The following is a 25276-nucleotide window of genomic DNA, read 5'->3' as shown; positions in this document are numbered from 1 at the left end:
TGCAGACAGGAGCAAATGGCTTTAATCATGGATGAAAAAAAGAAAATTTTCTCAGGCATAGTGAAAGCAAACGTACTCTGTGTATGCTGTACCACTGGGCTATGTTTTATCTGTGTTGGAAGGTCACCTAAAGACGGTTTTAACAATATACAGAGGTGGTTCCTGAAAGCTAGTGAAGGTAAAACAAGACCAATGTTATACCAGTGAAAAGCTTATTGGGACAAAAACGTCATCAGATTACAACAGAGAGAGGCTGTGGAAAAAGCTGTCAGCTCGTTTGGGATGGGAAGTACAAAAAAAATGAGTGTAAAGTTGGTGTTTGGACCAGTCCCTTTGGCTGTGATGTACTTACTGCTCTGTGGAATGAGAAATGGGGTGGGGGTCCAGTGTTTCAGAAATATTTTTCTTTCACTTTGTCCCTGTGTATGTTGCTCAGGACACTTAAGAGCGGTAATCTTTCCCTCGCAACCACCTGTGGTCTCTCCTGATCCTTGAGACAATTTTGCTCCCTGAACTCCTGTTGCTCCTTGTACTGCAATGAGCCAAGGATGCTCCCAGCTTAAGGGAAAAGTTTTAAAATAATTCAATGCCCACATTCAGTGACCTTCAAATGGTCATTAGGACAGCCCATGAGTCAGCCAAGTGCTGCCAGGCCATTCTCTCTCTTGCCCATCCAATTAGTTGCTTTAGTTGTGTATATACCTTAATGAATAATCTCACTAGTCCTGTTCAGACTCCTCAGGACAGTATTGTTTCTGCTGGTGCATTTATGATGGGCTAAAAGGAGTTTGTTTTTCACGTCACTGCCTGCTGCTGTACAAACTCTTCGTACAGAGATGCACATACAAGAGTGAAATAATAAATTATGAAGCCAGTTATATAAAGTTGCTCATCCAATATTTTTGTAGACTCAGGTCATTTAGCAGTTGGTTGGGGTCATCTTAGCCTTCAGTCTCACTATACAGCAACAGTACTTTCACCTCAGTATATTTTGCTGATTGTCTATCCACTGGGGAAAATAAAGGAAAGGATGGTAATGAAAGACAATTTCAGCAGTTTAATCCATTCTAAAAAGAAAAAGCAAACAGGATGTAGGTAGATGACATGCCAGAGCAGTCTAATCCTTTTAAAATTAATTTGTCCTGCATTTTCTTTAAATACCCTAATTCCCTCCAATAATGACATTTTCTCTCATATTTTGTACTTGCATATGCTTCGTTTAATTCATATGCTTAGTGAAGCATATTGTTTCAATTAAGGCCCAGCAATGTTTGGAAGCAAAAGCAAAGGAAGGCCCAAGGGAGTTGATATCTACAAAACATAGCAGTGATACAGTCTGTGCTTCTTTCAAAATATCCTTGGACATGGCTAATAATTCACCCGATATCGGTAAGTGATGTTTTTTCACTTCTGATGCATTGTTGTTTCAGAATAACACATAATCTGAGAAATGTTCACAAATGCATTTTTTCTTAAAGGAATATAGTAAATGCTTGTCCTTTGGCCACATATATTAGTTCTTAAGGAGGCTCTATAATACTTTTAACTTTCTCTATGACAAATATCTTTTTCTGCTCCTGTCAGAGTTAATGAGCAGAAGTGCTGTTGCACTTAGTGGGAGTAATTTTTGCACAGCACTGTTATATGTGAAACAGAAAGGCACTAGTAAATGTATGTGTGAGTCCAAGCCCACCAAAAACATTCAGAGCCCTCCCAATGCCTTTGGATTAGCCTTGGAAGGAAGTGGCCAGTGTAAAATATATCTGAGAATCACAAAGTGCCCTGCTTCGGACTAAAAGCAAACAGTTCCTAAGGACATGATTCTGCAGTGTAAGGGTTGTGTAATGGCCCCTCTTGTCTGTATGGCAGATGTACCTGGAAAAAAGGAGAGGAGGAAGAAGAAGAAAATGAAGAAGGAGACTTGAGGGAGCTGTGTAGCTGATGGAGTGAAAAACAAGTGGGGGCAGGCATGCTGATTAGCTGCAAGGATTCTGCTTTCTGCGATGCTGCCCTGAGCCCGAAGCAAAGAGGGGATCTAGAAGACTTCCCAGTGGGTGGAAGAGGAGAACAGGAGCAGTGAGCTAGAGAGAGTGAGAGCATGTGAGCGAAAGGAGAGAATGGGCACACTGTGCCCGGAAGGTGGTGTCGAAACAGAATGGCTGCTAATAACCAGTTGCTGCCCGTGATTAAAAAACTGTTGAGTGGATTTTGACCGGTTGCATTAAATCCTTTCAGTTTTTCACTGTTATGCTGTTTGTCAATTTGTGATGTTACCTGCCGCTGTAGGAATGGTCGAGGCTCCAGAGCTGCCCGTGATTGTACTTTGATTCCAAGGAAGATTCACCAGTTGGCCTGGTCTCCTCTGGCATTTTTGCAGATGTGCTCATTGACAGGCTAGTAATGTACAGAAGAAAGTATTGTTCAGAGACAAAGGGAGAATAACACAGATCATTCTCAAACCTCACAAATCTTTTAAATTCTTGTTGGCTGCTACAGTCAGACTTTTGCCTCATACATCGACATTTATGCTTTTCATCCTATGCTCAGGCTAGCTTGCTCCACAAGTGGAAATTTCTAAAGGAGGTTTTAAACTTATTTGGAAAGATGGTATAAACCTTTTTTTCTCCTCAGTTTTCATGGCGGGCTAAAGTTTAAAGTTTGTGTGTCCAAAGCATGTTGCATTTGCTGTACTTCTAGTAGATCAAAGTAGCTTTTTGAGATCGTTTTTCTAATCTGATGTTTGGAAGTTTTTATCATTTTGTTACTTAAGTATTCTAATATAAACTACATTTGTGAATGAAATTTTTTTTAAAAATGTCAGTTTAGTACTTATTGAAGAGCATGTATTTCTCATTGTCAGAGGGCTTGTAGCAAGGAGGAGGGAATATGTTACAATTGAATCCTGCGATTTATAAACTGCATCAGACTGACACCACTAAAAACCGAAGCCTTTTATCCCTAGAGGAGCTGCAGCATTGGTGGTAACTGTGCTGGTTTCTTCAGACTGTCCTGCAAATGTGCGTCAACCTGACCCATTTTAGAAGTGCTACCTCGAAGGAGGAGATAACGACTGTCAGATCTCCATCTGCATTCGACCTTGTGCCTTTGGAGATCATGTGGGAAGATTACAATTACTAATGCATGTGAAACATATGCTTGTTCACAGGGTTTGGGCTGATGCTCTGAAATGCATTTCATTGTAGGACACTGAGTAACCATGGATGTTAACAGCTTTGTACTTCCACAGCAACACTCCTGTTAGCATTGCTGAGCCAGAGGAGAGCTCTGTATTTCTGCCATCTCAACCATCCAGTCCCTGACACTGGCTTGTTTGAGCTTCACCTAAAGCTCAACATCTTTACCTGATAGCCTTCATCTGTTCCATAGCTTTCAAAGCAGCTGTGTCCTTCAAATAAGCAATTAACCACAGCAAGTGTTTATGTATTTAAATTTCATTACTATATGTAAAAGGACAGTTCTCTTCTGCTGTGATTTTTTAGAGAGGCTAGCTATACAGTGTGCCCTGAAGTTTAGCAAAGCAGAATTATTTCAGACAAACAGGTGAGGCGAGTCAAACAGGCCTTAACTGATACCACTTGTCAGCCCACTGTCTAGAATATGCGCATCTTGATGTAAGAAAAATATAGGCAATTTCTGAATGGAATGAATAGATCAAATGATTTTTTATCTGGAAAATAATTGGTTCAAAGCAAATGCATAACAAGAAGATACATGGCCTCACTGGAGAAACAAGTACAGCAAGTTCAAAGATACAGAAGATGGCTTAATGAGCATGTACGTAATGAGTAAAATTCTAACTCTGAAGCCAGTGGAAAACATCCATTGACCTCATTGTGGCCAGGATGTTGCCCAAGGTCTTTATTTAGCATTGAAGATAACCTCTGTCACCAAAAAAAAAAAAAAAAAGGGAAGAGGAATGAAGGAGATAAATATTTGTAGACTCCAGATTTCATTTACTTTTCTCTCTGTGTCTGCTTGCAAACTTTTCAATGTCTGTGTAATCATTTTTTTTTTCAACATATTACAGTATTTCAAATGTTCATTGTTTTTATAATAAAAACCAAAACTTTTGCCCAAAGCCCAGCACTCATGAGCAGTTTTATTTTAATTAGTTTGTATTTGTGTCAGTAAGAGCAAGAATGTTCTGGCTAAAAAACACTTCATTTTCAGTCTTCCAAGGAGATACTGTACATGTTTTAAGAGTTTTCTTTCATCTGAACCCTGTTTTTGTTAAGTAAAACCTATTGATGTTTTTCTGTTGTTGGAATAAAAGAACAATTGGGACATTTTAACACTTGTAAATTCTCTGTGATTCTGATGACAAGAAGCAGTAAATTATATTACCTACTTTTTCTGTCAAATTCATCAGTACAACTCTTACTGACATCCATGGTATCCGCACAGGTGTATATTTCTTCCGGCTCTACTGTTTCATGGATGGGAAATTACCACTGTAATACAGATGGACTCAGTACTTTATATCAGCACATTATCTAATACTACATTTTGTTGTAGACATTGGCATAGTAAAGAACATAATCCCTACAACTAAATACATGGGCTTTCCTAAATTGTGGGCTTTTCTAAGTAATTGCAAAACTGTATTCAGGGCAAATTTGGTGGCAATACCCTGTTGGTGTGATTCATCTGTTGTATCAGTACCACTGCTGTGAGTAGCAGAAAGGGTATGTTAGGTGACATTTGATTAATACAGCTGTAGTCATTCCTGGGACCTTCTCAGCGCTGCTGTTGCAGGGGCTTCCAGGGATGCTCCAAAGAAGAAATTGTGCTAAAAGTCTGGTTCCTCAGTGAGAGGGCTGAGTTCGAAACAAAACAAAACAAAAAGCACTCAGCAGCTGCTAAATTCCAGTCTTTCACTTCCTAGTCCTTGGAGGCTGAGAAACCATAGCTCAGTGTAACAAATGGCCTCTGCAGATGGCCGGCACCTTTGAAAAGCAGACCTTGGACTCCCTTATGAAATTCCCTTTCCTTTCATCACTGCGTGTTCAGCTACTCTGGTTTCTGTGCTTTTCAGACATCTCTCCTGCTCTGGGAATTACCACTCTGCCCAGATCATCAGTCCAATATGCTGTTTCTGGCACCAGGAGCGTTGAATGTGCTTGTTGCTCTCACCCTCGTAGGCTCTATCAGATCTTTACTAGTTGGAGGCTGGCATAAGCCCTCAGATGCGAGGTTTAACATCTCTCCCACAAGTTTTAGCATTGATTGCGATATACCTGAATGTTTTAATCCTCTGCATAATTTATCCCTTAGAGGGATAAATCTAGAGTAGCGTCTCTGTGGTCATTCAGCAGCCCAGCGTAGTCTTATTGCCAGTTCATGGGCCAGATCCAGCTGGCTCCCCTTGCTTTTTTCCTAAGGGACTGATCAGTTGCTGGAGTGCCACACGCTGTGGTAACAGCCAAATGCTCTCCCTGCACCTGCAGATGGCCCAGCAGCTAGAAATCAAACGTCTGGTGTTGCTGCAGCGTGGGCGGTGGGGCGAAGTGAGGCTGGGAGAACAGCTATGATCTGCTTAAGAGCAACGAATTAATTGCTACAGCAGCACCTGCGAAGGTTGAACCACACTGTTGTAAGTTCCAACTTCCTCTTAAACTCAGTCTGCTCTATTTTTCTAATGATACTCTTTTCTTGTGGGAAGTCTTTTGAAGTTGGGAGATTGGCTATATCCTTAGTGATAGGACTATATCCATAAGTGATGGCTCCTTATCTCAGGAATGAAGATGTGGTTGGCGCTGTTACTGATGAACTCCTGACCTATAAAGCTGTGTTTACTTACGGGCAGACTGCAGCATGCGGATGCAGGAGCTAAAGCTTTGTTTCATGCTCTAACCTTGGTGAAACATTGCCAGGGTTAAGTGGGGAGACCTCAGTGAGGAATTTAGCCCACTGCTCTGTAATTATCTGTTTATACAATAACAAGGTTGCACCCAATCTACAGACCAGTGGCATACCTCATGCATCTGCATGAGCTGAGTATTAGGTAATGCTAATTACTTAGCAGAAAATAATTTATTTACCATGCTAACAAAAAAGGCCTGCTCCATAATAGTACTGAGAATGCTCTAAGATTAGCTGACTCCTTGCAAGGAGAGAGGGTTTTATAAGCGATGGGCTAGAAAGGTCGGGGAGAGGATGTCTTGTCTTCCGTGAAAAATAGAATTGGAACAGATAGACCCAGGGATCTTTTTGAGGCAAACTGAACTTTCCAGCATGTGCCATCCCTGACACACTGTGCTTTGCAGATGTTCTTATCTGCAAAGGAAGTGTCCTCCCCAGCTGAAAGGAAACTGTAATTAATTGGTCCCAGAAATAAACTCACTTCAGCTTTTCAGGAAAAAGGCACTGTAATAATAACTGACCCTTGTATTGTCCCATCAAGAGACTTCTAGAAATCTGGTGAACTTGATTTTATGTCAAACTTTGATTTCTGTATGCACAGAATATTTTCCTTTGGTAGTGGTTCTCAGTACATAGGTAACAAGCTATAGAGACACAGGATAAATGATTTTATCGAGCACTTTTGAGTGCATCAGCTGCCTGCCACTGCGTTCTTTCTGGAACTCTTTTCCTACATCCAAAACTGCAAACAGATTCAAATAGCCAGTGTTTAAAGAAATAACACACTCGCAGTAGGTAACTCTTCCCACCTCGCTGCACTGGTAGCATTCTGCTCCCCAGGCTGCTGCTCAGCCTGCCAAGATTCATGAAAGGCAAGACTGGGCTCCGGGCTGGAAGCGGGAGACTGCCAGTAAGTAACAGAGATTTCCATTTTCCAGAGGGAGCCAGCACTCACTCTTAGTCATGTGAAAGTACTGAAATATCTGAACTTGCAAGTACCATTTTAGATTGAGGAAAATGTACGTTATTTTTAGACATTTTTATTGCTCCTCAACTGTATGAAGCCTGATTAAAATGAGCTACAGCTCTTTTAGGCTAGCAAATTTTTTGATTCTATAAATGAATACAAGAATTTTTCTTCAGTGTTTGATATTCAGAAAACCTGATAGTACAATGAATAACCCAGAAACAGTCTTGTGCTAATAAAAGTTTTACGTCATGCTGTCATATTTTAGCTGCTTTTCTAACTCTGACTCTCTGATCCATCTGTTACAAGTTAAAAGGGTTGGAACTGAGTTAAATTGACTCTTGCTGGTAAAAGATAATTCATATTGTTGCAATAATCAACTAGAACAAAAGGACAGAAGATTGGAGCATTACATTAAGAACCCCAAAGTGGTGATGATTAATTCAATAAACAAAAAATAAAATCCGATAACCACAAAATTCGAGGGATACATTCTTATTACATTCTTATCTCCTTTACAAGAAACCAATGAATCTCCGGATTAACTTGTTTTCTTCTAGCAGAATCCATCTTGAAGAAAAAGGCTGGTAAAATTTGCTAATGCTGACTTCAGAGTATCTAGGATTTCACTGTGTGAGTCACCAACAGGAAAGTTTTTCTCCTGACTAATTTATTTTAGGGTTTCTTTTTTTCCCCTCACTGATATGTTAATGGTTTGCTTTTACTCCAATACCTTTTTATCCTTCTTTTAAGGAAGCAAAAAGCCAATCCATGCTCTCAACCCAGGTATTTTCACATCTTCTTCCCCATTTCTATTGATTTTTCTAAATTCTGTTGAAGGGGTGTGATGTTTTATACTGCAGTATTTATGTGAAGACATTAGTTTCTCTGTGGTTTTGAAAATCTTGGCATTTTCTTAATTTAAAAATGGTTGTTTGGTGTGGAAAATATGTCTGAGAAGCAAAGCCACCCTTCCTCTTTTTTCTGATAAGGTCGAATAGCAGAAAAGTATAGAGTCAAGATATGAAAAAAAAATGTAAAAGTAGCTTGTTACTGTAACCAATGTCAGTGATTATTTGGGATGGAAGAGCTTCTGTATGTTCTTCATTTTAGCTTTTATTCCCTGGCAAAGTAGCCACTGGACAGGAGACTTGTTTTATGTTCCTATCACTTTCACTAGTCTTTGTGGTATTGGTCAAATCACTTCATTTCACTGTGCCTCAGTTTCCCCAACCCCAAACAGGACAGTATATTCTTTATTAAGTGCTATGAAATGTGGCCGTGAAGGCTACATATGATTATCGGCTCATTCTTTGCAGGCCTCCCCTCACACACACATACGAGCAAAAGGCTGCTGTAGAACAGCAGCCCAGTCTTTCGTAAGCAACCCGACAATAGATCAGCACAGGCAGACGAGGAGTAATGATTACAACATAAGTCTAACCCAAGACTTTTTAGCCAGGGATTGATTGAAGAATGGAATAAAAGGGAGAGACTGTGGAATTATAAAAATCTGTGTAAAACAGTCTGAGTGCTATATTGTTTTGACATCTTAAAGGTGTTCAGCTTACGTTTTTGGCAGAAGTTGAAGGACAATGCTACCTGATCTCTCCTTTAATATGATCCTAGCTATTCTGCTGTCACACATGTCTTTATATTATTTTGGAATATGATTATTCAAAAAATAATAATTTGTGTTTGATAAAAAATTTGCCGTGTACTTCCAAGACAGAAGTTCAAACCTCCTATCTAGACACAGATTTTGGGAGACCTAACTAGCTCGGCTAATGAAGAACATCTTGATGTCAAACCTCCTTCCTTCCCTCCCTCCCTACCTGCTGAAAAGGAAGAAGCAGTTAAGTGTCATAGTAGGTGAAGGCATCTCAATCATTCTTTTGCAGCTGCTTCTGATTAGCAGGCATGTTTAAAGCTTTTTATTCTTATTGTTGCTTAGGTGGACAATTTGCTCCCAGAATGTCAAGGTCTCTTTGCTATTTGGGAAGAAAAGTTTATCACCAATCCCTTCTGTCTCTCTGAGATTTTACTCTGGCTGCCATGACTATAAACTGAGTCCTTCAGAATTATTAACATATTTAGCCTCACAACTCCTTTCTGAAACAGCAAAGGGAGCAAACTGAAGCTCAGGGAGGGGAAGTGTCTTGCCTGGGGTCATCTGAGCAGCTAGTGGCAGGGAAGAACTGGGATCTTTCATAAAACTAAAATCACTAACCTGTCCTCTCTTCCCACAGTTACAGGAAACAATGGAATCACTCTCAAAATACACTTTTAATCTGTTTTTTTTTCCTTTTGGTAAAGGAGGAGAAAGTGGAGAGGTTTTTTTGCCCACTGAATAGTTTCACATCGATTTATCCTGCTGTGGAAAGCTGCTCTGTGATGCTGAATGACATTCACATTATTCTTCTCAGTATCTTTGTCTGCAGGGTATAACAAGCAGTGAAGCTGATAGGAATCACATCAACTCTTATTCTGAGCCTAGTGACAAAGATACAAATGCTGAACTGAGACTTCTTTCATCTTGCCAAAATAGCCCTGAAGATCTGAGCCTGACATGAGAGCTGCAAGATACCAGTCAAGGTAAAGTGTCCAGCTGCAAGATTTTAGTTCAAAAACTTGTCCTCACAAACGTAACAGCTCTTTTGGAGAATGGGATCTAGGTGATTCCAAGTGGATGTCCTAACACAAGCAAGAGAAGCCTGCTTTCTTGTCTGACTCACTTTCTAGCCCCATGGAGTTCTCTTTAGACAGGGACAGACCAACAGGAGGGAGAGCCTCTCTTAACCCTGTAGGAACAACCTAATCAATTCAAACATGCATGCTGCAGAAATAGTTAGCTTGGGCTTCCCAACATGCCATCTGTGAGAAAACTGATTTTCAAACTACTGGTTACAACAAAATACACATTCATTTTCTATTTATTTACATACATGCATGCATGTTGATTAAAATTAGTCGTTTTTTACTACATTAAATGAGAGTGTTGATAATTAAGCATCTGTGCGCAGGGCTGAGAACATTAGGAGCACTAAAGAAATAAACAATAGTTTATAATAGGATCATTAGAACAGTCTTAGCAGCACTTACAACACGTTTATTCAAAAATAATATGCCCTAAGGAAGAAAAACACCAATTATGAAACACAGGATTTAAAATAAAAAGGTCAATTTTAAAGCCTTTAAGTAAATCATTTCAAACGACTCAGCAACACTTCATGTTTAAAAATAGACTAAGTAGCTAAACCAATAAAATGTGCTGGTCTGAAATACATCAAAAGCATGGAAGAGTCACCCTCATTACCTTCTCATTGTTCAGAGTGAAAAAAACGCTCAGTATAATTCTGCCATATGACATCTATCTTAGTGTATACATGCACAGCAAATATTTATGTTCTGTGAGTGTCTCAGATTGGCTGGGCGCAGCCAAGAGGAAACACTCACAGCTGCACATAAACTTTAAAGGGTTTACATAAACTGTCTGCGTATCCGTATCAGCCCAGCAGCGCAGGCTTGCAAAGAGCACCGGCTGCCCTCATGCCGCAGGAGGCTTACAGGCCCCACTCGGGACACCAACAGAAGAAACTCCATTTCTAGACGTTGGAGGAATCTCCCGTCACACACCTCTGCGGAGGGAGCACTCGGTCACAAGCAGCGCTTCCAGTTAATGCATCTCTCCGGCAGCGCCTGCGGTTTTCAATGGGACTAGGGACGTCTTATCAGTAGCCATTTGCAAATGGGGACTCTGACTCACAAAAAGCGAAGCATCCCTGTGGACCAAACCCCAGCTCTTCTGTTTATCCCCTTATCACGTACTGCCTCATCATGTCATCATATAACATGCAGCATTAATAATTTAACATGAGAATTTCCTGCAAAAGAATAGCAAAAGGGTGGAAAAGTGAATTTAAGCCCCTAGAGCACTGTTTCTCAGTGGAAACTGTGGCATCTTGGTAGCGTCCAAAATCAGGACATTTGGGGGCCTACTAAGATGACAATTTAGTTTTAGTTAGAAGGAGGGTTGAGGATGCTGTCCCTGTGTAACTCTAGTTTCCTCGTGTCAGGGCTGCCGCTCCGAGCCCCAGCACAGGCTCTCCACCGCGGCCCAAGCTCCACGGGCGCTGATAGGGGCAGCACCGAGGGCTCTGCCCCAAACGGGGGCGGCGGCGCTGGCGAGCCGGCTCCCCCGCGGCGCGCCATGACGGTAGGTGCCGGCCCTGAGGCGGCTGCCGGGGAGAAGGGGGCACCGCCCCAAGATGGCGGACGGAGGGGCGGCGCGGGGCACCTGCCCGGGTCGGCGGGCGCCAGGCCTCGCCTCAGGTGGGCCCCGCCCCGGCCCGCCACCACAGGTGAACGAGCGGGTGTTGCGCCCTGGGGGGCTGTGATTGGCCCGCGACGCCGCCGATCGCTGGTTGCCGCGGCGACGCGCGCGCCCTCCCACAGCCACGCCCCATGCCTCCGCTGTCGGCTGCTGATTGGCCAGAGTGGTGGTGACGCAACAGCGGGGGTTTTACGGCCCTCAGCTGGAGGGGGAAGTGGCTGGAGACGGTGAGCGACTGGCCTAGAGAAGGGAGGCCGGCGGCGTCGCGACCATGACGTTCAAGCGGAGTCGGGACCGGTTCTACAGTACCCGTTGCTGTGGCTGCTGCCATGTGCGGACCGGCACCATTATCCTGGGCACCTGGTACATGGTGAGAGAGTCCCGCGGGGGGCAGCAAACGGGGCCGAGGGGGCGGTGTTTTCGGTTGTGCGCGGCGCGCAGTGCGCATGCGCGGGAATTCGGCCGTTGCCTAGTTTGTGAGCGGTGGGCGAGGGGTGGGCAGGGCGCATGCGCGGGGGGGGAGAAGGGTCGTGTGTCGTCATGGCCCCTGCCCGGGGGGCTCCGGGTAGGGTCTCGGTGGGCACGGGGGGCTTCCCCCTCTCCTTTTCTGTGTAGTCGCCTCCTTCGGCGGTCAGTCGCCGTCGTGCTCTCCGTCGTAATCGTCCTGTGTAGTTGTCTCAGCGCTGCCTCGTATGTGGGAAGCTGCGCGAGTTTCCCGAAGTCGTCTGGCGCGGCTCGGGCTCCTTTTCTCTCACGGGGTTTGTTTTGGGCTCGCTAAACCCTAGTTGTCCCTGGCGACCTCCTTTGCTGTGGTTAGAGAAATAAAATGAAGCTAGAGTTTCGTTTTGTAGTCTGTGTTTCTGAGGGATTCTTATTACTATCTCTGTTCCTTTTTGTTTGTTTGTTTAGACTGGAAGGGCAAGGTCTTTCTGCCTTTATGTGTATCAAACAGTACTGAGTGACTCTCTTGGTAAAAGAAGAGACATAATAACGTTTGGGGAGGCTGGAATTTAGGATAAGCTGAAAATAAAATGATTAGATGTGATTCCCCTTAGTATGTAACATCTGAGGGGAAGGTTAGGGTCTTCAAAAGCAGTACTAACATCTCCTCTTGAAAAGCTTTGTAGAAGGGGAAGTTCTCTGTCATTCTGTATGCTCTCTGAGCTTTCAGCACGGAGTTAGTGATGAGCTACAGAAATGGTGTGGGGATTTTTTTTTCCTTACTAGAGAAAACACCTTATTTTCTGACCTTTGGATGCTTTTTTTTAATGGGAACTGTGATGGTAGAGCTCTAATATTAAAAACTTTTGAACTAGAGGGAAATAGAAATGTGAAAACCAGTTAAGATCAAGGTCTGGAGCACCTAAGTTCCCCTGTATTCAGGTCACTTCTTTCCTTTCCCTTACCCCCAATGGACAGTGAAAATGTGAGGATAGTTAATGAAGTTGCATTACAGCTTTTCTAGTCTCCTAAAGCTGTGACTGGATTCTGTTCTCTTTACCCTTCCCCAAGCAGTAAGAATGGAGAATTAATTTTCATCTTCTGGTGTGAAGGAGCCCTTGTAGAAGTATAGAGAGTTTACAGTCTCTCTTCAGTAAGTACTAAAAGATTTTCTCTCAACCTTTCAGTTGTTCCATTGACAGACAATGTATAGGCAAACAACAAGATGGCAGGGGAGAGGAACAGAAGAGAAAGGTAGAGAGTGATAAGTGAAACAGAAAACTCAAGAGAGGGATATTTCTTTTTTCCAACCCTTCATCTGAAACATCTGTGTTGATTTCTCTCTTCAGGTTTTAATATTAGTTCATACAAAATAGAAGTCTATTGGAGTGTTGGGTTTTTTTATTTTTATTCTATTTTTTTGGGAAACTTGCAAAACTTGTGAAAGTTCTATCCTTCTATCCTATGTTGATGGTGTGAGTTCAACAATATGCTTCCAGTACTTAGTTAAAAGCATAAATTGTCAGCACTAAGGAGGCATTCATCCTTGTTATGAAACTTTTGCACCTTATTGCCTGCCACACTTTCATTTCCTGATAGCCGGAGTATATAGAAACAGAGGAACTTAGGTGGAGGGAGGGGGATGTGGCCACAGATCCTTTCTGGCTTCTTTCTGACTTTTTGTGCTTCCCTTCCTTCTTGACTTATGGATGCAATGTCTCTTCTGAATCTGTTGAATACCTGTACTGCTTATGGATGGTGAAAAGTACCCCTGTGACTGCGATGTCACTGCTTCAGAGTGTGGGATGGTGACTGAGGCAAAATGTTCCTTTGACCTCCTGTGTAATTGCAACAGATTTGGTGGCTGTGGGCTGTTGGAGGGAAAAAATATCTAGAGTTTCAGTAGCTGGTTGCACACGAAGTATTCTGTAGCTGTATTTGGCTATAAAGTGTACCAGGCACTTTCTGTTAAACTGCCTTGAAAATGTTTTATCCAGTTCTTTCCAGATGCCAACTGGGAAAATGTGATAACTGTTTAAGTCTGACAGCTGTTAGCTTTTTTGAGCTGAAATGGGGTTTTATGAAATGAAAAGTCTTAGGAGGTCTTGCCCAATCTAATGGTTTATGTAAGAATTTAACTACAGTTCCAGCCTTTTGAAAGTTAACTACGACTCGAACAGTGCAAATGGAACTAATCTTTCTACTGACAAACTTACCCTAAGCCATTTAATATGTTTTAGAAAACATCAGGTTGCTTAGGTATGTACCTGATTAGTCTATCAGACATTAGCTTGATAAACTACTAAATTGATTTAGAAATACTTATGTTTATAAGTTACAGTAAAATAACCTTCTTTTGAGGGGGAGGGAGGTTTTTTGGCAGGGGAGAATACTTGGATCAACAATAGCTTTGTGTTACTGAAAATCTTGGTCAGCTTGTGTTTACTGGATACTCTGTGTTCTCATGCTGTTCAATCCTGAAGGAATTTGATGCCAAACATAAAATGGAGTCTTGTAGCAATCTACTCCAGATGTTTTAGTAAGATAAGGGTTTTGGCTGTTTAATACGTGTGTTATTTCTACGTAACTGTTTCTTTAGGCATTTTTCTCTTCTTATTTGTATACTCTTAGATCTTGCATCAAATTAACTTATCTCCTCATTAAAACAGTGTTATATATCACTGTCCTTATTGTGTACTTCTGTGACTCTGTGGAGTGCAAGGGTGTTATCTTCTGAAATGTCTGATGTTGGTGTTCTGTGATGAAACTGCCATGAGAAACAGTTGTTCTGCCTCTCTTAAGCATACTTCAGTCCATATGCTGCCACTGCTTCTGATATACTGATAAATTATCTTTACAAAAAGTTTAAAAACATTCCTAGAGGACTCACACTTGAGTTCCAGAGCTAGCATGGTTTGGGTTACCCTGTAACACCCACTGCTGTACTGTGTAGGAAGTAAAAGAAACCTCCTATTCCTAGCTTCATAATTGCAAACATGTGGCTTTGAAGCTTCTTTCTTCCTGTAAACTTTCTTATTAGGCATAGTGCTTTCCAGAAACCGGAAACGTGAACGCTGCATTTGCAAAATGAGATCGGAGTTCAATAAACAGTCTAAAAGTAATAGCCTTGTTTTGGAAGGAGCGGCTGTTTCATTCTGGCGACAAACTTAAGTGATGCAGTCAAAATGATTCAATTGCTACTGGATTGCAGGAGGGTCAGGATGATCTCTACAGACTTTCAGTTCACTGATACTGTTTAACTGAATAAAACTTCCAGAAGCAAATCCTAGCTGGTTTTGGTCTAATCTTGACAATAGTAGAAGCTCTAAAATGCCCATCTACTTCTAATTACCATTTTCTCAATATCTCAGCAAAAAGCACCCCTTGCTTTGTTTTTTTTTCTTAATAGAATATGTTTAAAGAAAAATATTACAATAGTAAGAGGAAGGTGAGAAAGTGTAGTACTGCATGGCAGCTTCCCTCCTCTGTCCCGTTCATGAAAGACTTCATTTTCAGGCCTCCACAGATGCAAAGCACTTACCTGATCAGGTATTAAATGCATATCATGGAGATACAAGTCACCAATCAAAAAGTTAATGCTTGTTGTTGTCCCATGCAGTGTTTTGACTTCTGATCTTACGAGGAAGTAATGCCCCTGTTACTAGTTCATAATATATGCTAACTTCTGACTTTAATACCATCTGCTAGATTTTGGGGGAGGGCGGGGGGGGGAAGAGAGTAAGTTTTCCCCAAACCTGTTTAAGTTCAGGTATGTCAGTTTTAGGTATAAAATACACTTGTTAAATTACTCTATGTAGTACTTACTACATACTACTAAGTACTTACTACTCAATTGAGTTTTTTAAATCTTAATTGAACTACCTTTTGATTAATAATTTGAACATGCTTTTTTGACTTATTGACAAGACTAGGATGGGAACTGCTGGCATTTTTGAAATGTTACCTATACCATCCACTGTGTGGTGACTTGTCAAGTTTTTTAGGATGCAGTTTTTTTTTTTAAACATCTTCAGCTTATGCTCAGACTCGCCTGTGCTGTGTATTTTCTGGTTCCTTTTTTGCGTAGGCCATTTGTGAACATTATTCTCATTGTGAACAGGATATTTCTGTTAAGCTCTGAAGATGCTTTGTAATACAAAGTATATTCTTGCTCTTCCATTCACATTGACTATGGAGCTGACAGAAGGAGGGGAAAAAAAAAACCAACACAAATGTGATCTTGTTGTTATCAAGCTTCTGTGAAAGAGGTATAGTTGTAGACAAGATGCAGGTTCTAGCTTTTTGCATACACTGACTCCTAATTTGGGGGTTTTGATAACTCATGATGTTGAACATATGGATTTCAATTAAGAGTTGCTCAGTGCTATGGTATGATTCACAAATTGGCAGCAGTGCAGCATTGGAAACCCTGGGGTGTTAATTGGCAGGTTTTTTTTTTAAGTTGGAATCGGTGAGACAAAGTAAAAGTATTATATTCATGACTTTAATGTTTGACACTTTCATTTCCCCTTTTCCTTCTACCACATTTCAGGTTAGGAAAACATGGCTTTAGTACTTAGAACTGTGCTTGGTAACTAGTGAAATACTAAGCTGGATTTCTAATAAGTTAATCTAAAACATGATGGTGTGATAACGTGTCTACAACACTATCAATTTTGATTTCAGTAAAGGGTTCTTTTTGCAGAAAGCATAAGCAAGCTTATCTCCACCGTGTCTCAGAAACCTAAAAACAAACATAAGCCAGTACAAACTGTGAGACCTAAGCCATCTCCTTTTAAATCTTCAAAAGCTATTTCAGTTACTGAAGACATCAATAACTGTCTGTAGACCTGCTACCATTGGATCAGAAAATCTTAGAATCGTACTATAAAAGAAGAAATATTTGGTAGATATTCTTAAGCTGTTAGCAACTGCAGACTAGTGTGTTTTTCTTTACCTCCTCCCCCTGCAACACATGCTTTTTGGCACAAATTGTAAAAGATCCTGGTGGTGTTGACTACCTTACTGAATACTGATTGGAAAATGACTCCAGCTTGAAAATACCATTGTGAAGGTTTTTTGTTATCCTGTGTCTTCTTTTGTTCAGTGTCTCCAGATATTAATAACAGAAACTATACTCCTGTAAATCTTGAATAGGCTATAAATGCTATGAAGGCAATTTATTAGTGTTACTGGAAGCACTTCTGCTATGTACCAAAATGGATAAATAGAGGTAGTTTTCAACAGCAGTGTAAGTGAGGAGAATGACTGGTAAGCATATAACCAATGCTTAGATTTTTGGAGTTCAGTCTTTCTGAGTGAGAATACCTCTTTCTTTAGTTTTTTTCCAATGTTTAATAAATGCTTGTGGTTTTAATCAATGATCTAGGAAGGGAAGTGATCCAGTTTCTTTCCCCCCCCCCCATTAAGACTTTAACATGGGGTTGACTAGCAAGTAAGCTATATCTGAGGATTAGAGCTGCAAGCATAGGTTGTCCCTCATCCTCTATACTTACCGCATGTCATATATGCATGTCCCCTCTTACTGCTTGACACCCACCACTGTTTGCAAGAGTAGGGTGCAGTACACTATTTGTGCATTAAATTAACTCTGCCTTCCAGTTGTAGGCAGCAGAAACTCTTTTCAAATGTGTCTCATTGTGTCTGTTATTGTACCTTTTTCCTTCCTGGCCTCTTTTAACTATTTCAGGTTTTCCTGTTCTTGAATCTGTGCATTCAACGTACTGCAAATGAGGATGGATGGGGTTCGTAGGGATTCAAATAACAAAATTAAATGGATACAACATTACTTAGTTGTGATTCATTAAAACTAGCAAGTGTCCAGTATTGTGTTTTGGGTTTGTGTGGTGATTGGTGTGTGTGTGGGGGGGGTTGTTTTTTTGTTTTTGTTTTTTTTGAAACTTAATCTTAAACTGTTTTTTTTTTTTTCCTGCATCCTACAGGCAAAACAAAGAGCTTGTTTCTAACTGAAATAAAAGATTTATTAGTGTGTCCTTAAGAAGATTATAGCTGTTGCACTGTAAATAACTTTCAGGTAAATAACTGATCTTTCTCAGGTGGTGAACTTGCTGATGGGCATCTTGCTGACTGTAGAAGTGACTCATCCAAATATAGTGCCAACTGTTGATATCCAGTATGAAGTCATCGGAAATTACTATGCTTCTGAGAGAATGGCTGGTAGGTGTATAACTGTCTGCTGTTCAATTAGAAAATAAAGCATATAGCATCATGGTGTATTTGCTTTGCATTAGCATGTAATATACAGCTTTTAAATATGGTCATCTTTTTGTTTTCTGAATGCCTTTCGGATTACTGTGGGATTAAGTTCTGCTGTGAACTTGAAAAGAGAAAAAACAAGACATTTGTGGTATACTATTTTTACTTCATATTACTTTAGAGTGTCTTGAATGATATGGTTTCTAAAGACTTCTCAACCTTTTAATGTTTTGAGTGTTGGAGTACAGATGTAACATCTCTAATTCATTTTTTCCATAAAACTTTACTATCATTGCTGTGACAGCAAAACAAAAAAGGTAGAAAATTAGTATTTAACAAGTCTCTGAAATTTCTGGTGCTCTTCTTGGCTTTAATAAAAGGCCTTAACAGCTATTGTGTGTGAATCTGAATAACTAGTTAAAGAAAAAGGTCATCTTTCAAGGAAAAGCAGGAGAAACTTCCAGGTCAAGCATTTAATTAAAACTGAAGTATTTTTTCTCTAAACTTTGGCATAGAGAATAAACAGCAACAGAACAGAAAGCAGCATGTGCAAAATTAAAACTACTCTTTGGTTTATCATTATAGATGAAATGTATGATGAATTATAGTCAATGTCGAACTTTTGTTTTTGTAATGACTAAGTTTCTTAACTGTAGTATGATATGTAATCTAGTATTTTAAGACCATAACTGTATGCATGCTTTTTTTGCTTTTAAAAAGTGCAGGAATACCTGAGCAGCTCTTCTGATGTGTCTTATCTCAGGGCATTGCATTATATTAAAAGTTAGTAACAGTCAAGTGCAGTTTGTAGGGGAGAGGGAGAATATGGGGGTAACTGGGCTACACAGTTACTCGGACATTTCTCAAGACTATTATGCTCCTTACTCTTTCAGGGGAAAAAATGGAGATAGTACAGCACTAACCTGGGTTTTGAGAGTACTAGTTCAGTCTTTACATTAATTGTTCAGGACCTGACTCGAGGGGTACTGCCACTTCTGTGACTGCAACTCATGTTAGTAAAGAAATCCAAGGGGGAGCAAGGATCAAGTACTTAATGAAGCCAAGATACTAAGTAAAATGGCAAGTGATACCTGTAAAATGTTTTGTGTTCTGAAATGAATGTTGGTGCACTTAATAGCCTTCAGGTTATATGGTTAAGAGACATGTATAAAGCTGAAGGTGCTTTCTCCAGTCTTTAGCCTAAAATGGCTAGTGCTTGCATTTTTACCTAGCAAAACTCTTGTTCTGCATGTTGGGGCATAAGCTGAAGGGTTTTGTGTGTGGGAAGGGACATTATTCACATGCAGTATCAAAATTCTATTGTGTGGGTTTTTTTTCTTGTTTCTTCCTTCCGAGGACTTGCTATTGGTATAACACTGTTGCTAAGTACTTAGGGCACTTGCTCATCAATGCAATGCTTTTCAGATACAGGAAGGCCACCTTCTTGATGCCATCTATATATGTGGATATTATCTTGCACTGAATTATGTACATCAGAACTTCTACAATATATCTTTTCAATGCGTTTGCAGGTTGGAAAGTTAATATTTCCAGTTATTCTCTTTCAAGCCTGGGAACCACAAACTTGGCTTTAGACTCACTTAAAACATGAACTACAACATTTATAGGCTGTTAAACTGGTTTCTTTCCCAGTTTTTGAAAGTATATGCTCTGGTGGCTGTAGGAGAGTGAGTGTAAGCTAACCTCTGGAAAGCAGCTGTGCTTCTGCCGTTAGCAACTATGATGCAGAAGGAGAATTTATCATTCAGTTTCCATGAGTGTCCTGAATTTGACTGTTTGGCTTCTGTTCAGCTGCTTTTCCTTGTTAACAATAGGATACCTTCCACACAGTGACTTCCTGTTTTCCTTGGTGTTACTTAAGGAAGAATGCTGCTCCCACTGCCAATGACTAAATTATATAAGCAAACCATTTTATAGTATAAAGGTTGATGTTGTACTAACTTTACTTAACTCCACAACTGGAAGGAGTTTTAATTACCCACACAGCTTGAGCACTGACATATTATGAATAAGCATCATTATGCTGCATTATTATCAAACTATGTCATGTCTCTAATTGGTGTGGCTGAACTTAATTCAGCCTTTGATTAAGGCAAACATCTTTTTTTCAAATGCCTGCTGGTTTTCCTTGACTAGATCTTTCTCCATTAGTGGAGGTCTGAGTTACTCAAGTCAGCTGCTGCCAGTTTGCACAAATGAAACAGTTGGGTTAGAACAAATCATGGTAACAGAGTTTGTGTACTTGTTAGCTGCAGTATGATAACTTTGGGAAAGGACTGATGCTTATTATTTCTCTTTTAATTCAGAAAATGCCTGCGTTCTATTTGCAATCTCCCTCCTCATGTTCACAATCAGTGCAATGATGGTGTATGGTGCAATTGCTGTAAGTATATTTATAGTCCATTGTTTTAAACTTGCTACTTGAATTTTGGATTAAATACCCTACAGGCTCTTTCTTGTTTGTTCATTTCCTTTAGCATCGTGTGGGCTGGTTGATCCCATTCTTCTGTTACCAACTCTTTGACTTTGTGCTCAGTTGTCTGGTTGCCATCAGTTCTCTTACATACTTGCCCAGAATCAAGGATTATCTGGATCAGTTGGTAAGTCTTTGTTCAGCTCATATTAGCATTTAACACTTGAAGTAAAACTTTGGTTTTATAACTGACTGACCTGTATTTACCTTCCGGTGCTTAAGGAAGAGGAATTTGGACTCCAGCAGGAACTGTAGAGGAAGGCTGCTAGGGTGATTATGAGAATTGAGACCTTATCAGAGGTGGAAGGGCTGAAGGTGTCATTCCTCCCTAAATGGAAAGCCAGGGAGAGAAAAGAAATATTTATAAAGGGAGATGTTGGTTTAAACTGTCCATGCTACATCTAGACTAGAAACGAAGATGATCCGAACTGAACAATTTGGTTTTTGGCAGGTTTGTGACTGCAGGTTAAAATGTGTTCTTTGGTTGCTGTTTCATTTATGTGTGTGTGTTTATATGTAAAAATTTATATATTTTTATAAGGGTTTATGTGGTGGGGTCTACAACATCATGGGATAGAATGTGATGCTCTGAGGGTTCCTTTTTGTGCTGTATGTGACTCTTCTAATTTTGCAACACTGCCTTCGAAGAAAACTGTAATGGAGTTGTTGTTAATACTGCCTGTGTCTTAGCTGCAAAAAGACTCCGTGGATAGAATATACCCTCAATTGGCCTGGATCACAAGCTCTTTCTGGGTGGTGTTTAGATCTGTGCAAGTGGACGCTTTATCTCCATTTTAAAAGGAATTTTTAAACTTTGGACTGATGTTGGAGAGAGGCCCTGTTACTGTGCTTAGGGGAAAGAGAGGAGTTTGAACTTTGCAGAAACTCCCAAGTGTTTTAGTATCTCTTCTTTTGAAGTTTGGGAGTAACTTCTTCCTTCGCACTGAACACACAGATGTTACTGGTTGGCCTGACTGGAGGTAGTCAGCACTGACTCATTGAAGAGTTATCAGATAGAGGACCACTTATACGAATGCTGTGCTCTTCCTTTGTGGGACTGAGGGTCTGCAGCTGTTTACAGAGAGGGTTCATGGAGATCTCTGTTAGCATGAGACTGAGGCGACTTGGCACGTGGAAGGTCACAAGGCTTCTTTACTGGTAGCGCTTTTCTGTAGTAATCTGCTCTTGCAGGGCAGGGGCAGAATAAATATTATACCTTGTGGGAGGATAAAGATGGAGTGAGTGAGAAAGGGACCTTTTCATTGTTTCTGTGGGAGCAGTTTACACAAGTTTGCTTTGTGTGGTGCTAAGGCTGGGTGCCCTCCTGTCACATTTGTGAAAGTGTGATGTTCATGCTTGTCTCATTCTTCTCCCTTTCTCTCCCCTCCCCTTTTCTTAAATAGCCGGATTTCCCTTACAAAGATGATCTCCTTGCGCTGGACTCTAGCTGTCTCTTGTTTATTGTTCTGGTGTTCTTTGCTTTATTTATCATTTTGAAGGTAAGTTGCAATTTAAGCATGTACTTGTTTTATGAATTACATAGTGATAGCATCTTAATGTAGTGGAAATATGCTGAGTTAAGAAATACTTTGAGTAGAATTGTTATGATGTTCTGTTACATTATGATTTCAGTCTTTTATGTACTGGTGTCTTCAACAAATTTCTTTTATGCTGTATTCAGTGGGGCATGTTTATGCAGTTCTGCCCTTTGAGTAGGCAGTAGAAATGCACAAAGCCTGTAAGGAGTCTTTTGCATATGTGGAGACAAACTTATAAATAATAAAATTAATCTTGTAATGAAACAATATTGAGTTAGCACATACAAGCTTTCTAAACAAAATTTTTAATCTCATACATCCCACTGATTTGTTAGGTATAGTATTTTGGAAGGAAGAAATGCATTGGTTAGTGCATCTTCCTTCCTGTAGACAAGTCATACGACTAGTTATTTCTGTTTTGAAGGAAATAAATACAGAGACACTCATCTGAATTGCAAAAGTATTAGTTAGAAAAATGAGCTCATAATATACATTGGTCATGTCTTTTTTTAATTGCATTCAACTTGAATTTAAAAAATGAAGTTGAAGGAGGAATTCTTACTTTCTGTACTTTCTCAAAGCAGAATGTCTGATGGGGAGGAGGGAGTAGAAACCTAATTTAATAGATGATATTTCTTGCATTGATTTTGAAATTCAGTACCTTATGTATAAATATGAACTAATTTGCCAGGGGAAAATACAGAAAGATTAATGTTATCCAGATTTATAGAAACAATTCTCATTAGAGCATGACAATATGTAATTCCACAGCAGTTTATGCTGACTTAGTTCAGCCTAGTTTGCTGTATGCTCTTTTCCTTTCCATCTCTGACTCTGTTCTTGCCCTCCCCTTTGCACTGGCAATTGGACAAATACTCATGATAATTCAAAGACGATTGGGAACATGCTTTTGGTCTGTCTTCCTTGTACTGGCAGCTTGGACTCAGATTCACAGAAGCATAAGTCAATCGGAATAATTTGACAAGCAGTGCTGAGGCAAATATTAGTTGAGTTGATCTGCAAATTCTTTCACTAAAAAGCACATAGTTCATCCTGTCTGAATCACTTTGATGGCAAGGCTGAATGGGGACTATGTATGTGCCAAAATCTGTTAATTAGGGTCCATCCCTCAGAGGTATTGATTTAGCTTGTTTTTGTTGTTGTTTTTGTTGTTGTTCTATGACTGTAACCTAGCATTTTATTTCTGCATAAGCTAATGGATATGAGATATTAAAAAGACAAATCTCTCTTTCAGGCATATCTAATTAACTGTGTATGGAACTGCTATAAATATATCAGCAACAGAAATTTGCCAGAGATAGCAGTATACCCTGCTTTTGAAGCTCCTCCACAGGTAAAATCTCTTTTCTAGGTGAAAGGAGCCACAATTGTTTAATTTTTTGAAGCATAAGAACAGTGTCCATAGAAGTTTGCAAGTCTTGTCCAGCTTTCTAAACAAAGACTAGGAAGATTTCAAAAGTTAAAACAGCTAATGTCAAGGTGGATTGCTTCTGAGCTATGTTCTTAGAGTGTGTAAAAGAGGAGGCTTTGATTGAGGAAAAATTTTATTTATTTTATTTTTTTTCTTCCCCATAGCAGAGGGAAGCTTTCTGATTGCACCTGTCAAAACCATCCTTGCTGCTTGCAAAACCAAGAGGCAGTGGGGTGGAATTAATGACCTAGGGTTAGGTTCAACAGAACAGTAAATTACTCTTGCACCTTCTTTCACTTCCTCCTCGCTAGCTTAGTGGAAACATCAGTGAGTTCTTCTAAAAATTTGCCTACAAGAGAATTAAATTGCTGATGTGGTATGTTTTTTATTTCATTTTTTTTCTAAGCCTTTTGCATTAATCTTGTTAAAATGTCTTCTCTTTAGTATGTTCTGCCAACCTATGAAATGGCAGTGAAGATGCCTGAGAAGGAACCTCCACCTCCTTACATACCTGCCTGAAGAAACTTTTATGTTAATTAACATCTGTACCAGCTTCTTGGGAGTTTTGTCTTTTAATCTTGCAAAACTGCTTAAGTAATAGAAATATTCAGGGCTTTAGGAGCAAACTGTTCTGTTTAAAATGTGTTTGATATAAACTTACTAAGCAAAACACATCTGGGAATGATTTTCTGTTTGCTTTAATTTTTGTTCTCCTTAATGCTCTTAAACATTTTATTGCCTTAGGGCCTTACAATGCAAGAACTTATGTGTATGACTAACTTTTGGCTTTTAATAATATCAATCAAGCCAGTCCATGACGAAAGTTAGCTATGAACATAAGTGTCTGCAGGATCGTGCCCTTAATTTATATTAATTTTTTTGTAAAGTAGTTCATAAAGACAATCTGATCGTGCAGCAAAATGAGTTTGCCTTTATCCACTCTTTGGAGGAGGAGGGGGTTTGAATGTGGTATATACATGATTTTTTAATTATTTTTTACTTTGCACTTTTCTCATATGTTATCTTACCTTATTGTGGATATTTTTTTTGTTATCGTATGTCTTGAAACATAGTATTTTTCAGAAAGAAATGAGTTTGGCACAGGAGTTGTATTACAATGTGCTGCGAGTGCAAGAAAAACACAGAAATGTGGAAGATGGTTGCATGCCTCTAATCTTATATGTATTTTCCTCTTTGTGATAAATGATACTTAAATAAATCTTTTACGAAATGTTTACCAGTAGTCTTGGTTGATCTGCCTTTAAGTGTTTCAGTGATATTCCATGAGCATCCAGTTTAATGAACCCTAGCTTTCTACAGGCTTTTTTAATGGCTCATCTGTGATCTCCAACAAAAGCCCTTGTGTGGGTGGGGAGCATGGATTCTTCTAATGTATAAGCTTTACTGCAGCCTTTGCTGCAGTTCAGGTATCTGGCTGTCTTCTGGTTGCCAGTTACATGTGCTCTGGGAAAACAGGATTGTACCTGAGGCTTCCAGCCTGCTGGGCAGATTTGATGTCTGACAATCTCGGAAGTTAAGACAAACCCGGAAGGACTAAAAAATTATTTATATTGGCAAATGTCTGGAGTTCCAGATGTGTCAGAACTTCAGTAATGTTCTCTTTGGGGGGGAGTTGTCTTTACATTCTTCCACCTCTGTAATAGTAGGTAAAAGATACTTTAATGTTCTGGTAACTTATGTGAAGAGTAAGCAGCTTTCCACTACAAGGATGAAGGGATATGTGATCAAATCTTTTTTTTTTTTTTTCCCCTCTCCATAGTTTAAATTGCTACAGCATACAGGTTCTTAGAGAATTCCGGTCTGCTGAAGTATGTACCTTCTTCCTGTCCCTCTGACATGTTAAAAATGCCTTGTATCATTACCCAGTATCAGTAATAGCTTTTTCCTCCTTTAGTTTTTATCTGAGATGCAGTCTGCAAGCACAGCTTAA

At 40.0% G+C, this 25276-nt stretch overlaps 2 protein-coding genes across 2 annotated transcripts in view; both read left to right on the top strand.

The window, feature by feature from the left end:
- LOC106494734 (protein LYRIC-like) overlaps positions 1-4313 on the top strand; it is a 33117-nt gene extending 28804 nt beyond the window's left edge. The window contains exons 12-13 of the mRNA XM_067294613.1: positions 1260-1389; positions 1870-4313. Of these exons, the coding sequence (XP_067150714.1) occupies positions 1260-1389; positions 1870-1925 (186 nt within the window). The 3' untranslated portion in view covers positions 1926-4313. The remainder of the gene's footprint in view (positions 1-1259; positions 1390-1869) is intronic.
- Positions 4314-11368: 7055 nt separating this feature from the next.
- Positions 11369-24562, top strand: LAPTM4A (lysosomal protein transmembrane 4 alpha). Its single transcript, XM_013955066.2, has 7 exons — positions 11369-11553; positions 17702-17822; positions 20189-20265; positions 20360-20482; positions 21759-21854; positions 23149-23247; positions 23770-24562. The coding sequence occupies exons 1-7, from the start codon at positions 11455-11457 to the stop codon at positions 23842-23844; spliced, it is 690 nt and encodes a 229-aa protein (XP_013810520.1). The 5' UTR covers positions 11369-11454; the 3' UTR covers positions 23845-24562.
- Positions 24563-25276: the final 714 nt, after the last annotated feature.

The sequence above is a fragment of the Apteryx mantelli genome, chromosome 3, assembly GCF_036417845.1.
Source record: "Apteryx mantelli isolate bAptMan1 chromosome 3, bAptMan1.hap1, whole genome shotgun sequence".
NCBI lineage: Eukaryota > Metazoa > Chordata > Aves > Apterygiformes > Apterygidae > Apteryx > Apteryx mantelli.
This window is presented reverse-complemented; position numbering and strand designations above follow the sequence as displayed.